Genomic DNA, 15502 nt, shown 5'->3' with positions numbered 1-15502 from the left:
GGGAAGGGATGGCTGGATGACTTCGGGTAAGTCACTTCGCTTCTCTGTGCCTCAGTTACCTCACCTGTAAAATGGGGATTAAGGGGGACTGTGGCCAACCTGATTAGCTTGTGTGCTTAATAGAGCGCTTAACAAATACCATCATTATTATTACTATTTCTATCACCAAGAAAATACCACCTCCCACCGCCGCCCCCCGGGTTCGCGCCCGCTTCTGCCCACCGGATCCTCCTCGGCGCCGCGCGTAGGAGTCGCTCGCATAAAGGCAAATCTACGACAAAAGACCAACGTGCTCTACAGATCTGGGTTCTGCTGTTGTGCGGAGTTGGCGCCCTTGACGTCTATACAGGCTATAAACATATTTATACTTCGTATGTACACAGCGGTCAGCGTTCTCATAAATAGCCAACTCAAATCGGGGTCTACAGAAATAATCCCGCGGCGGGGGGCGGCCCAACGCGGGCCGCATAGGCCCGCCGACGCCAGGTGCGGGGCGGCATCCTCGGACCCCTCTCTTCCGTTAAATGCAAAGGCGAGCTCTGTTGTGCTTAGCTAAATGATCTCGCCGCCCCCGCCCCCTACTCCGCTCTGAGACGGGCATCCCCACCGTCGAAGCGAGGCCTCCCCGTCCCCCCACTAGGCACCGTCGGCCGATCGGCCGCGACCTCCCGCTCCGGCCGCGGGGTCGGGCGGCGCGGAGACCGCGGCGCTACGGGTCGGGCGAGCTGTCCGGGGGCAGAGCCGGCCAGGCGGTCACGAGGTCCTGCCCGGGCTTCTGCTCCCCCTTGGCGTCGGCTACCCGTCCGGCGACGGAGGAGAAGGAGAGCTGCTCGTGGTCCAGGATTTGCACCTGGTCCTCCTCCTCCTTGTCCTTCTTCACGTAGAACATCTTGCGGAACTTCTTCAGCTCGTGCAGCTCGCAGAAGGTCTCCAGGACCACGAGCATGGCGATGAGGCCCAGCAGCAGGTAACCTGGGAACGACACGGACAGAAGTGGCTTACCCAAGGTCAAACGGCACACAAGTGGCAGAGACGGGATTAGAACCCAGGTCCTCTAGCTCCCGGACCCGTGTTCTTTCCAGTAGGCCAGGCCAAGTTGCTTCTGGGGCCTCCACAACACACACACGCATACACAAAACATACCAGGGTTGTCACTTGCCAACAGAAAGACAAAAGACCGGGAAAGACAAAAAAAAGATTCAGAGTCTAACAGAAGAATCTCAGAGACATACCTAGCTCTGGACTGCTGTGTGACCTTGGGCGAGTCACTTGGTTGACCATTCTGGGCCCTGGTTTCCCCATCTATACAAGGGAAGTAATGGGCAGTGGAGTCTAGCGGACAGGGCGGGGTCAGGGTTCAAGTCCTAGCTCTGCCACTGATTTGCTGTGTTCATTCATTCAATTGTATTTAATCATCATCATCATCATCATCAATCGTATTTATTGAGTGCTTACTGTGTGCAGAGCACTGTACTAAGCGCTTGGGAAGTCCGTACATATGGAGACGGTCCCTACCCAACAGCGGGCTCACAGTCTAGAAGGGGGAAACAGAGAACAAAACACATTAACAAAATAAAATAAGTAGAATAAATATGTACAAATGTGTGTGTGTGTGTGATCTCAGGCAAGTCACAACCTCCCTGGGCCTCAGTTTCCTCACTGTAAAATGGGGAGAAGATACCTGTTCTCTCTCCTTCTTAGACTGTGGGAAGGCAACCATGTATATTTATTTTATTTTGTTAGTATGTTTGGTTTGGTTCTCTGTCTCCCCCTTTTAGACTGTGAGCCCACTGTTGGGTAGGGACTGTCTCTAGATGTTGCCAACTTGTACTTCCCAAGCGCTTAGTACAGTGCTCTGCACTCAGTAAGCGCTCAATAAATACGATTGACTGATTATCTTGTTTAGTAAAACTTATGTACACATCCCCTTCCTTTCTTCCTCTTGTCTGCAAATTATTTCAGTGTCTACCTCTCCCATGGGACTGCAAGCTTCTTGAGGACAGAGACTGTGTCTACTAACACTATTGTACTCTCCCAAGCACTTAGGACAGTGCTCTGTACCCAGTAGATGCTCAAAGAACTTACTGATCGATTATCCCACCATTGTTAACGTTGGATGCATTCCTTGTAAAAACTCCTGTTCTTAAATTCCGGCCCAAGTGTTACTGCTAAAGTTCTGAAAATTTAGATTCTTTCCCCAGACTCCAGCCGTTTGAATTCCCAAGGAAAAGGAGGGGACTGTAAGCTTGTTGTGGGCAGGGAATCAATCAATCATATTTATTGAGCGCTTACTGTGCGCAGAGCACTGTACTAAGCGCTTGGGAAGTACAAGTTGGCAACATATAGAGACGGTCCCTACCCAACAGCGGGCTCACAGGCTAGAAGATGCGTCTGTTAATATTGTTGTGCTGTACTTTCTCCTTAGAGAGAGTATACACATAAGCACTCAATAAATACAATGGGTTTTTTTTATAGTATTTGTTAAGCACCTACTATGTGCCAGTCACCGTTCTAAGCACTGGGGTAGATACAAGATAATCGGGTTGGACACAGTCCATGTCCCCCGTGGGCCTCAAAGTCATAACCCCCGTTTTCCAGACGAGGTAACTGAGGCCCAGAGAAGTAAAGTCACTCGCCCAAGGTCACACAGCCAGGACTGGAGCCAGGACTAGAACCCAGGTCCTTCTGATTCCCAGGCCCTGGGCTCTATCCACTAGGCTACACTGCTTCTTTAAGGGAGTGGCGGGGGAGAGGGGCGGTCCACCCTAAGACGCTCTGGGTAGTCGCGACCAAGAGCGGACCAGAACCGACCCGTTGCGGCCTAATCCGGGTCCCGCCCCCCGCCAAACCCAGCGGCCCAAGAGGACCGGTCCCAGGCCCAGCTGTGGCCTGCTGTGCAACCCCAGCCCAGCTTATCAGCCTCTCTGGACCTCAGCATCCTCCTCTGTGCGGTGGGGACCAGAACCCCGTTCTCCCTCCCTCTGACGCTGTGCCGGAGGAGAAGGAAACCGCGGGGACCGCCAGCTGCGGTCCGTGGCTCCCGCCCCTCGATCCCCGTCGCGGGGGAGAAGGGAAATGGCCGGGGGTCCCCCTTCCCTGCCCGCTCGGGGCTCAGAGGAAAGAGCCCGGGCTCGGGAGTCAGAGGTCATGGGTTCTAATCCCCACTTGTCAGCTGTGTGACTTTGGGAAAGTCACTTCACTTCTCTGGGCCTCAGTTACCTCATCGGAAAAACGGGAATTTAGGCTGCGAGCCCCATGTGGGACAACCTGATTACCTTGTATCCCCCCGGCGCTTAGAACGGTGCTGGGCACATGATAAGCGCTTAACCAATGCCCTCATCATCACTCACACGTGATGCCGATTTTGTACAGCTCCCGGAACTTCTGGTTGTAGCCCTCCCCGGGGACGTAATCCCCCAGGCCGATGGTGCTCAGGGAGATGAAGCAGAAGTAGAAGGACTCCAGGAAGTTCCAGTCATCCTCCAGGGCGGAGAAGATGGCGGCGGGGATGAAGAAGAAGCAGGAGACGGTGACGAAGCCCAGGAGCACGGCGTGGGCGCCGGCCACCAGCTGCTTGGACAGGCCCCAGCGCAGGTGCAGGTAGAGCACTGGCCGGCGCGTCACGTAGACGACGAGGCGCTGGACCACGGCCGTCAGGAACAGCAGGGTGAACGGGATGCCGATGACCGAGTAGACGATGCAGAAGGCCTTTCCCCCGTCTGACAGCGGCACTGTGTGGCCGTACCCTGGGAGGATGGAAGAGAAAGGACACAGCGGTCGGTGGAGGGGAAAGGGGAAAAAGGGGATGGCCCGGCTCACTCCAACGTCATCTGGACATCTGGAATTCAACCCGCTTGTCTGCCGTGTGAGCTTGGCCAAGTCACTTCATCATCATCATCATCAATCGTATTTATTGAGCGCTTACTGTGTGCAGAGCACTGTACTAAGCGCTTGGGAAGTACAAACTGGCAACACATAGAGACAGTCCCTACCCAACAGTGGGCTCACAGTCTAAAAGGGGGAGACAGAGAACAAAACCAAGCATACAACAAAATAAAATAAATAGGATAGATATGTACAAGTAAAATAAATAAATAAATAGAGTAATAAATATGTACAACCATATATGCGGGTGCTGTGGGGAAGGGAAGGAGGTAAGATGGGGGGATGGAGAGGGGGACGAGGGGGAGAGGAAGGAAGGGGCTCAGTCTGGGAAGGCCTCCTGGAGGAGGTGAGCTCTCAGCAGGGCCTTGAAGGGAGGAAGAGAGCTAGCTTGGCAGAGGGGCAGAAGGAGGGCATTCCAGGCCCGGGGGATGACGTGGGCCGGGGGTTGATGGCGGGATGGGCGAGAACGAGGTACGGGGAGGAGATTAGCGGCAGAGGAGCGGAGGGTGCGGGCTGGGCTGGAGAAGGAGAGAAGGGAGGTGAGGTAGGAGGGGGCGAGGGGATGGACAGCCTGGAAGCCCAGGGTGAGGAGTTTCTGCCTGATGCGCAGATTGATTGGTAGCCATTGGAGGTTTTTGAGGAGGGGAGTAATATGCCCAGTAATATGCCCACTTAACTTCTCTGGGCCTCAGCTACCTCATCTGTAAAACGGGGATTAAGACCGGGAGGGGACTTTGGAAGCTCCCGAGCCGGACCGGCCAATCTGACGCCGTGGGAGAAGGGGTGAGAAGGCGGGGATTCTACGGAGGGGACGAAGCCTGCTGGAAGGACGGGCTTCAATCAATCAATCAATTGTATTTATTGAGCGCTTACTGTGTGCAGAGCACTGTACTAAGCGCTTGGAAAGTACAAGTCGGCAACACATAGAGACGGTCCCTACCCAACAGCGGGCTCAAAGTCTTCAGACAGCCAAAAGGCCAAGGAGCTCATCTTGAATATTTGGAAGCTCTCGGGTCTGGTCAGAGACCCGGAGGGGCAACGCTGCCCAGCTCACACAGCTGTGGAGCCCACCGCTTCCTTGCCCCCTGAGGAGAGGGCACCGATGTCCTCGGCATTTAGCACAACGTACTGCACCCAGTGGATGTTCAATACGTTCTAATTAATTCACTGGAGTTTGGAAAGTGCCAAACTTCCAGCTTCCACACCCCCCGAACAGGCCCCGGACTGCATTAGCGCACTTCACGTACCAAACGCAAACAGTCCTGCTGCAGGAAACAGCACAGGGTGTAGGAAAGAAGGCTTTGGGCCTGCTTGCATTTTAACTAGCTGATGAATAATTTATTTCTGTCGACTGAACCCAGGGGAGAAAAAAAAAAAAAAGATCACCCGGCAGGCACCTCCTCCGTCTTTGAAAACGCGTGACGGTGCCCATATCCGCAACCAGCCGTTCCCGGGTTTTTAAATCAACCCATAAAAATGTTAACCCTGACTAAGTACTGTGCCCTTGGCATTTTCATTTTACCCGACGAAAAACTCCTGAAAGATTCCTTCTCGGGCTCCCACAGGGAGATGTTTATGCAATCCAGTCCGCTACGGCACCAAAGTGGGATTTTGTATTGTAGAGAACCCAAAGCAGACAGGCAGGGGAGTCGAGTCCTAATCCCACCTGCTGCGTGACCTTGGGGCAAATTATTTCACCTCTCTGGGCCTCGGTTTCCTCATCTGTGACACGAGGATAATAACCTTCGGCCTCGCCTTCCTGTGTGACTGGGATGTTCTGAGGACAGAAGGAGAGACGTGATGAAGCGCGGTTGTGAAAAACTCAAAGCACCAGACCAAAATCAGGGGGTTATAATGATGTGAACTCTCTCAAGGGCTAAGAACGGCGCTTTGTAAATAGTAAGCGCTCAATAAATACCACTGATGGACCGTTTGGCTGGAATCTACCAATATTTATTGAGGACCTACGGTGTGTTGCCAACTTGTACTTCCCAAGCGCTTAGTACAGTGCTCTGCACGCAGTAAGCGCTCAATAAATACGATTGATTGATTGATTGACTGCAAGCTGCCCTGTCAGGTGCCCGCTGTGTGTAGAGCACTGTGCTGGGCGCCTGCCGTGCGCAGAGCACTGTATTGAGCCCTTTCCGCTGAAATTCCTATTCTTGAGATTGGGCTTGGAGTCATTAACAAAGAAAAGCAGCGTGGCTCGGTGGAAAGAGCCCGGGCTTTGGAGTCAGTGGTCGTGGGTTCCAATCCCGGCTCCGCCAATTGGCAGCTGGGTGACCTTGGGCAAGTCACTTAACTTCTCTGGGCCTCAGTTACCTCAACTGTAAAATGGGGGTTGACTGTGAGCACCCCCGTGGGACAACCTGATCACCTTGTAACCTCCCCAGCGCTTAGAACGGTGCTTTGCACATAGTAAGCGCTTAATGAATGCCATTATTATTATTATTGTATTCCCCCAGCACTTAGAACAGTGCTTTGCACACAGTAAGTGCTTAATAAATGCCATTATAATAAAAGAAAACAAGCCCCACTGGAAGATGGATTTGGGAGAGCTGAAGTTAATTCTGCATCATCATCATCAAACGTATTTATTGAGCGCTTACTATGTGCAGAGCACTGTACTAAGCGCTTGGGAAGTACAAATTGGCAACATCTAGAGACAGTCCCTACCCAACAGTGGGCTCACAGTCTAAAAGGGGGAGACAAAACCAAACATACTAACAAAATAAAATAAATAGAATAGATACGTAGAAGTAAAATAAATAGAGTAATATGTACAAACATATATACAGGTGCTGTGGGGAAGGGAAGGAGGTAAGATGGGGGGATGGAGAGGGGGACGAGGGGGAGGAATTATGGCATGGGTCGTAATTCGACCGGTGCCAGGGGAGCCATTAGGTGTTCAGTGTCACCTGAAGACTTGAGTCTCCCCTCCTTCTGCCTTCGCGGAGCATTGATTGACACCCGGCTTGGGTTGAAGGTGCCCCCTGGCAACGGGCACCCCATCGCCCACCCAGATGGGCCAAGACCACCGCCAGGCACCTCCCACCGTCACCCACGGGCCGCTGGCTCCGGTTAGGAGCAGGGGGTAGAATGGGCCCGGACCCAAGGTGCCCTACAGCGGCGGTGAACGGGATGCTGCTTCTGCATAATGCCAGGTTTCCCCGGCAACCGCCCCAGCCTCCGCCTTTCCGTCAGGCCACCCTTGGATGGCACCGGGCCACCTGGCTACTCCTTGCTGCCACCCGCTCCCCCTCTTCCTCCCTTCCTTCTACACTCTCACGCGGTTCTCCTTGCTGTAGACGGCATGCGTCTTGTAACGAGACTCAGATGTGGTATTTGTTCAGCTCCTGCTATGTGCTAAGCACCGCGGCAGGCACAGGGTAATCAGATCGGACGCAGTCCCTGTCCCACGGAGGCCCAGAGCTTACGAGGGAGGGAGGGCAGGAATCCTATCTCCATTTTAGAGAGGAGGAAACAGAGGTCCGGAGGGGTTCAGGGACGTCCCCAAGGTCACCCAGCAGACGTGCGGCAGAGCCACGTGGCACGTGACAGGATTAGAACCTGGGCCTCCCGGTCCCAGAGTCCAGCAGAAGGAAGAAGTTTACAGCCTAATGGCAGAGAGAGACTGGAGGATATAAATTATTTACCAGAAGGAGCAGGGGGAAGAAACAGAGATAGGGCAGGTAGTAATAAAAGCACAGCAGAGTGAAATATTGGTGATCGGGGCTGGCGCTAAATGAGTCTGAGAAGCCTAAGAGGTGAACTGGTCTAGAAGAGCCACCATCCCAATAATCATAATAATAATAATAATAACAATGATGGCATTTATTAAGCACTTACTATGTGCAAAACACTGTTCTAAGCGCTGGGGAGGTTACAAGGTGATCAAGTTGTCCCACGGGGGGCTCACAGTCTTCATCCCCATTTTACAGATGAGGTCACTGAGGCCCAGAGAAGTGAAGTGACTTGCCCAAAGTCACACAGCTGACAATTGGCAGAGCCGGGATTTGAACCCATGACCTCCGACTCCAAAGCCCGGGCTCTGTCCTACTGAGCCACGCTGCAAATCATAAGAATTGTGATGCTCATTAAGCACTAGCTACATGCCAAGCCCCATACCAAGGACTGAGGTAGACACAAGATAATCTGGCTGGATGCAATCCCTGTCCTATTTGGGGTTGACGGTCTAAGGGGAAGGGAGAACAGGTAATGAATCCCCATTTTACAGACGATGAACTGAAACCCAGAGAAGTGACTTGTCCAAGGTCACACGGCAGGCAATTGGCAGAGCTGGGGTTAGAACCTAAATCCTCTGACTTCCGAGCCCGTGCCCCTTCCTCTAGGCCACGCTGCTTCTCTGAATTCATGAAAAGTTTTAATTTTTCCCAAATCACCTCATCAATCACGAGCTCCCTCCCGCCTTCTAGGCCGTAAGCCTGGTGAGGGCCGGGACTGTCTCTCTTTTTGGCTGAATTGTACTTTCCAAGCGCTTAGTACAGCGCTCTGCACACAGTAAGCGCTCAACAAATACGACTGAATGAATTCAATAAATGAATGAATGAATGAATGAATGAATGAATCAATCAATAGTATTTATTGAGCGCTTGCTGTGTGCAGAACGCTGGACTAAGCACTTGGGAAGTACAAGTTGGCAACATATAGAGACAGTCCCTACCCAACAGTAGGCTCACAGTCTAAAAGGGGGAGACAGAGAACAAAACCAAACATACTAACAAAATGAAATAAATAGAATATATATGTAAAAGTAAAATAAATCATCATCATCATCATCATCAATCGTATTTATTGAGCGCTTACTATGTGCACAGCACTGTACTAAGCGCTTGGGAAGTACAAGTTGGCAACATCTAGAGACGGTCCCTACCCAACAGTGGGCTCACAGTCTAAAAGGGGGAGACAGAGAACAAAACCAAACATACTAACAAAATAAAATAAATAGAATAGATATGTACAAGTAAAATAAATAAATGGAGTAATAAATACGTACAAACATATATACATATATACAGGTGCAGTGGGGAAGGGAAGGAGGTAAGATGAGGGGGATGGAGAGGGGGACGAGGGGGAGAGGAAGGAAGGGGCTGAGTGTGGGAAGGCTTCCTGGAGGAGGTGAGCTCTCAGTAGGGCCTTGAAGGGAGGAAGAGAGCTAGCTTGGCGGATGGGCAGAGGGATTGGGGGCATTCCAGGCTCGGGGGATGACGTGGGCCGGGGGTCGACGGCGGGACAGGCGAGAACGAGGCCTAACGGTGAGGAGATTAGCGGCGGAGGAGCGGAGGGTGCCGGGTGGGCTGGAGAAGGAGCCTGTGCAGGGTGGGCTGTTGTCTGTCTCCCCCTTTTAGCCTGTGAGCCTGCTGTTGGGTAGGGACCGTCTCTATATGTTGCCAACTTGTACTTCCCAAGTGCTTAGTACAGTGCTCTGCACACAGTAAGCGCTCAATAAATACGACTGAATGAATGAATGGAAGCAGCGTGGCTCAGTGGAAAGAGCCCGGGCTTGGGAGTCAGAGGTCATGGGTTCAAATCCCGGCTCCGCCACTTGTCAGCTGTGTGACTCTGGACAAGTCACTTAATCAATCAATCATATTTATTGAGCGCTTACTGTGTGCAGAGCACTGTACTACACGCTTGGGAAGGACAAGTTGGCAACATATAGAGACAGTCCCTACCCAACAGTAGGCTCACAGTCTAAAACTTCTCTGTGCCTCAGTTCCCTCATCTGTAAAATGGGGATTGAGACTGTGAGCCTCCCCCGTGGGACAACCTGATCACCTTGTAACCTCCCCAGCGCTTAGAACAGTGCTTTGCACATAGTAAGCGCTTAATAAATGCCATCATTATTATTATTACGTGGATAATATTCTGGGAGACACTTCCAGGACACCGGAAAAACTGGCTAGGCAGGAGGAAGGAAAACATTTCACCACATAGGCAAGGAGACTGTGAGACTTTTAGACTGTGAGCCCGCTGTTGGGTAGGGACTGTCTCTATATGTTGCCAACTTGGACTTCCCAAGCGCTTAGTACAGTGCTCTGCACACAGTAAGCGCTCAATAAATACGATTGATGATGATGATGAGATGGGGTCCAGAAAGGGGGCCCGGGGAGGGGCGGGGGGGCGAAGGAACCGCGGTAATTTCATAAGATTCTGGCAGGAAGTGGGTGTGGAGTGGTTCATGCTGATAAATCACGGCACTGTGGGAACAGAAGTCTGGCAGGGTGAGGAAAAAGAGACCGACGCGTCATTAAGCGCTTAGTACAGTGCTCTGCGCATAGTAAGCGCTCAATAAATACGATTGATGATGATTTAGCCAGTTGGAAGGCGGGGTGAGGGAGGTGGGGTAAGGGAAGGTGCAGAAACCCCGCCCCGTGTTATTTCTGGACAGAGATCGAGTCTCCTAATGTTACTAGACTCCCCCAGGACAGTGCCCTGTCAATCAATCAATCAATCAATCGTATTTATTGAGCGCTTACTGTGTGCAGAGCACTGGACTAGGCGCTTGGGAAGTACACGTTGGCAACATATAGAGACAGTCCCTACCCAACAGTGGGCTCACAGTCTAGAAGGGGCAGACAGAGAACAAAACCAAACACACTAACAAAATAAAATAAATAGAATAGATATGTACAAGTAAGATAAATAAATAAATAAATAGAGTAATAAATATGTACAAACATATATACAGATATACAGGTGCTGTGGGGAAGGGAAGGAGGTAAGATAAATAAATAAATAAATAAATAAATAGAGTAATAAATATGTACAAACATATATACATATATACAGGTGCTGTGGGGAAGGGAAGGAGGTAAGATAAATAGAGTAATAAATCTGTACAAACATATATACATATATACAGGTGCTGTGGGGAAGGGAAGGAGGTAAGATGGGGGGGATGGAGAGGGGGACGAGGGGGAGAGGAAGGAAGGGGCTCAGTCTGGGAAGGCCTCCTGGAGGAGGTGAGCTCTCAGTAGGGCCTTGAAGGGAGGAAGAGAGCGAGGTTGGCGGATGGGCAGAGGGAATGCCCATGTCCATGTGCATGGCAGATGTCCACATGTGGTGTCCGCTGTCTGTTTATTGTTCCGTTGTGCTCTCCCAAGCACTCAGTACAGGGCTTTGCACACAGTAAGCACTCAATAATAATAATAATAATGGCATTTATTAAGTGCTTACTATGTGCAAAGCACTGTTCTAAGCGCTGGGGAGGTTACCAGGTGATCAGGTTGTCCCACGGGGGGCTCACAGCCTTCACCCCCATTTTCCAGATGAGGGAACTGAGGCTCAGAGACTTTAAGTGACTTGCCCAAAGTCACACAGCTGACAAGTGGTGGAACTGGGATTTGAACCCATGACCTCTGACTCCAAAGCCCGGGCTCTTTCCACTGAGCCACGCTGCTTCTCTGCTTCTCTTCTTCCTCTTTCCTCAATGAGCCCACTGTTGGGTAGGGACTGTCTCTATATGTTGCCAACTTGTACTTCCCAAGCGCTTAGTCCAGTGCTCTGCACACAGTAAGCGCTCAATAAATACGATTGGTTGATTGATTGAATCCAACTGAATGAATGAATCAATCAATCAATCAATCGTATTTATTGAGCGCTTACTGTGTGTAGAGCACTGTACTAAGCACTTGGGAAGTACAAGTTGGCAACATATAGAGACAGTCCCTACCCAACAGTGGGCTCACAGTCTAGAAGGGAACAAAACGAAACATATTAACAAAACAAAATAAATAGAATAGGTATGTACAAGTAAAACAAATGCAGTAATAAACACGTACAAACATATATATACGTATATACATGTATATACGTATATATATACACATATATTCATTCTCTACAGCTTCTAGACTGTGAGCCCACTGCTGGGTTGGGACCGTCTCTATATGTTGCCAACTTGGACTTCCCAAGCGCTTAGTCCAGTGCTCTGCACACAGTAAGCGCTCAATAAATGCGACTGATTGATTGCTTGGAGCTTAGAACAGTATAGTAAGCGCTTAACAAATCAATCAATCAATCACAGTGCTTGGCGCTCTGCACCTAGTAAGCGCTCAATAAATACGATTGATTGATATTGATTGATATTACAGCTTAGAACAGTGCTTGGCACATAGTAAGCACTTAACAAATCTATCAATCAATCAATCGTATTTATTGAGCGCTTACTGTGTGCAGAGCACTGGACCAAGCGCTTGGGAAGCCCAAGTTGGCATCACATGGAGACGGTCCCTATCCAACAGCGGGCTCACAGTCTAGAAGGGGGAGACAGAGAACAAAACCAAACATATTAACAAAATAAAATAAATAGAATAGGTATGTACAAGTAAAACAAATAAATACATAGTTATAAATACGTACAAACATATATATATATGAATATATATATACATATATTCATTCTCTAGAGCTTCTAGACTGTGAGCCCACTGTTGGGTTGGGATCGTCTTTATACGTTGCCAACTTGGGCTTCCCAAGCGCTTAGTCCAGTGCTCTGCACACAGTAAGCGCTCAATAAATATGATTGATTGACTGGAGCTTAGAACAGTAAAGTAAGCGCTTAACAAATCAATCAATCAATCACAGTGCTCAGCACATAGTAAGCGCTTAACCAATCAATCACAGTGCTTGGCACATAGTAAGAGCTTAACAAGTCAATCACAGTGCTTGGCACATAGTAAGCGCTTAACAAATCAATCCATCAATCAATCGTATTTATTGAGCGCTTACTGTGTGCAGAGCACTGGACCAAGCGCTTGGGAAGCCCAAGCTGGCAACACAGAGAGACGGTCCCTACCCAACCGTGGGCTCACAGTCTAGAAGGGGGAGACGGACAACAAAACCAAACATATTAACAAAATAAAATAAATAGAATAGGTATGTACAAGTAAAATAGAGTAGTAAATACGTACAAACATATATACATATATTCATTCTCTAGAGCTTCTAGACTGTGAGCCCACTGTTGGGTTGGGACCGTCTCTATATGTTGCCAACTTGGACTTCCCAAGCGCTTAGTCCAGTGCTCTGCACACAGTAAGCGCTCAATAAATACGATTGATTGATTAGAGCTTAGAACATAGTAGCGCTTAACAAATCAGTCAATCGTATTTATTGAGCGCTTACTGTGTGCAGAGCACTGGACCAAGCGCTTGGGAAGCCCAGGTTGGCAACACATAGAGATGGTCCCTACCCAACGGTGGGCTCCCCAAACACCCTCATTATGACGATTTCTAGACTGTGAACTCACTGGTGGGTAGAGACAGCCTCTCTATGTTGCTACCTTGGACTTTCCAAGCGCTCAGCACACAGTGAGCGCTCCATAAATAAGCACAATTGACTGATGAATGGATGCCATCCTTATTCTGCTCATTCTGGGGGTTACCCGCTCCATAAATCAGTAGATTGACTGATGAACGGATGCCATCCTTATTCTGCTCATTCTGGGGGTTACCCGCTCCATAAATCAGTACGATTGACTGATGAACGGATGCCATCCTCATTCTGCTCATTCTGGGGGTTACCCGCTCCATAAATCAGTACGATTGACTGATGAACAGATGCCATCCTCATTCTGCTCATTCTGGGGATTATCCACTCCATAAATAAGTACGACTGACTGATGAACGGATGGCATCCTTATTCTGCTCATTCTGGGGGTTACCCGCTCCATAAATAAGTACGACTGACTGATGAACGGATGCCATCCTTATTCTGCTCATTCTGGGGGTTACCCGCTTCCTAAATCAGTACTGATGAACGGATGCCATCCTCATTCTGCTCATTCTGGGGGTTACCCGCTCCCTAAATCAGTATGATTGACTGATGAACGGATGCCATCCTCATTCTGCTCATTCTGGGGGTTACCCGCTTCATAAATCAGTACGATTGAGTGATGAACGGATGCCATCCTCATTCTGTTCATTCTGGGGGTTACCCGCTCCATAAATCAGTACGGTTGACTGATGAATGGATGCCATCCTCATTCTGCTCATTCTGGGGGCTACCCGCTCCATAAATAAGTACGATTGACTGATGAATGGATGGCATCCTTATTCTGCTCATTCTGGGGGTTACCCGCTCCATAAATCTGTACGATTGACTGATGAACGGATGCCAACCTCATTCTGCTCATTCTGGAGGTTACCCGCTCCATAAATCAGTACGATTGACTGATGAATGGATGCCATCCTTATTCTGCTATGATGAACGGATGCCATCCTCATTCTGCTCATTCTGGGGGTTACCCACTCCATAAATAAGTACGATTGACTGATGAACGGATGCCATCCTCATTCTGCTCATTCTGGGGGTTACCCACTCCATAAATCAGTAGATTGACTGATGAACGGATGCCATCCTTATTCTGCTCATTCTGGGGGTTACCCGCTTCATAAATCAGTACGATGGAGTGATGAACGGATGCCATCCTCATTCTGCTCATTCTGGGGGTTACCCGCTCCTTAATTCAGCACGACTGACTGATGAACGGATGCCATCCTCATTCTGCTCATTCCGGGGGTTACCCGCTCCCTAAATCAGTACGATTGACTGATGAACGGATGCCATCCTTATTCTGCTACGATGAGCGGATCCCCCTTTTAGACTGTGGGTAGGGCCCGTCTCTAGGTGTTGCCAACCTGGACTTCCCAAGCGCTTAGTCCAGTGCTCTGCACACAGTAAGCGCTCAATAAACGCGATTGATTGATCGATTATCATCGTCAATCGTATTTATTGAGCGCTTCCTATGTGCAGAGCAGTGGACTAAGCGCTTGGGAAGTACAAATTGGCAACATCTAGAGACAGTCCCTACCCAACAGAGGGGGAGACAGAGAAGAAAACCAAACATAGTAACAAAATCAAATAGATTATTCTGCTAATGTTGGGGGTTACCGGTGGTGGAGAGGACGGTGCTGGCGAAGAAGAGGGCGGAGGCGAAGTCCCAGTTCCAGGGTCCGGAGGCGTTGCTGAGGACGGACACCCCGTAGCTGCTGGCCTCCAGGACGCGGGCCAGGAAGCCCTCCAGCTGCGGCTCGGCCAGGCAGTGGTGGTCCTCCAGGAACCGGCGCTTCAGGGCCCGCAGCTCCTGGCGCAGCAGGTCCTCGGAGGGCAGCTCCACGGACGAGAACACCACCGCCCCGAAGGCCAGGTAGACCCCGTAGCCCACCACCAGCAGGCCGAAGCGCCAGGCCGAGCGGTGCCTCTCCAGCAGCCGCCCGCACGAGCTGCCAGCCAGGGACTGCAGCATCTTGGCCCGGCGGGGCGTGGGCACGGTTGGAGGGGGCAAAGGAGGGGGGGTCTTCCTTCCTCCCTCCCTCCCTCAATCAATCATTCGTATTTCCTGGGCGCTTACCGTGCGCGGAGCACTGCACTAAGCGCTTGGGAAGTCCAAACATAGACAGTCCCTGCCCGACAGTGCCAAGCCGCTGCAGCGTCCGAGGATGCGGGCCTAGCGCTTAGAGCAGTGTCTAGCACCAAAGCAGAAGACGCAGGGCCGTCCCCTCTTTGTCCCCGCAGCCGGTCCTGGGACCTTTCTTCTCGTCCCACCTCCTCCCCGAAGTCCTCCTCTTCCTCCTCCCCTTCCTCTTCCCCC

At 50.6% G+C, this 15502-nt stretch overlaps 1 protein-coding gene across 1 annotated transcript; it reads right to left on the bottom strand.

Moving 5' to 3' along the window:
- Positions 1 to 295: 295 nt before the first annotated feature.
- On the bottom strand, positions 296 to 15248 carry KCNK1 (potassium two pore domain channel subfamily K member 1). Its single transcript, XM_038761196.1, has 3 exons — positions 14803 to 15248; positions 3351 to 3746; positions 296 to 972 (listed from the first exon to the last, which is right to left on the bottom strand). The coding sequence occupies exons 1-3, from the start codon at positions 15155 to 15157 to the stop codon at positions 710 to 712; spliced, it is 1014 nt and encodes a 337-aa protein (XP_038617124.1). The 5' UTR covers positions 15158 to 15248; the 3' UTR covers positions 296 to 709.
- Between the last annotated feature and the right edge of the window lie 254 nt (positions 15249 to 15502).

This window comes from Tachyglossus aculeatus, chromosome 19 (assembly GCF_015852505.1).
Source record: "Tachyglossus aculeatus isolate mTacAcu1 chromosome 19, mTacAcu1.pri, whole genome shotgun sequence".
In the NCBI taxonomy this organism is placed as follows: domain Eukaryota; kingdom Metazoa; phylum Chordata; class Mammalia; order Monotremata; family Tachyglossidae; genus Tachyglossus; species Tachyglossus aculeatus.
The sequence above is the reverse complement of the archived record's forward strand: the minus strand, read 5'-3'. Positions and strand labels throughout refer to the sequence as shown.

Coding starts and splice junctions, on each gene's coding strand:
- KCNK1 (XM_038761196.1), bottom strand. CDS start 15,157: ATGCTGCAGTCCCTGGCTGGCAGCTCGTGCGGGCGGCTGCTGGAGAGG. Junction 3,747..14,802: donor CACCGTCCTCTCCACCACCG/GTAACCCCCAAC, acceptor CCATCCTCCCAG/GGTACGGCCACACAGTGCCG. Junction 973..3,350: donor GTACAAAATCGGCATCACGT/GTGAGTGATGAT, acceptor TGTCGTTCCCAG/GTTACCTGCTGCTGGGCCTC.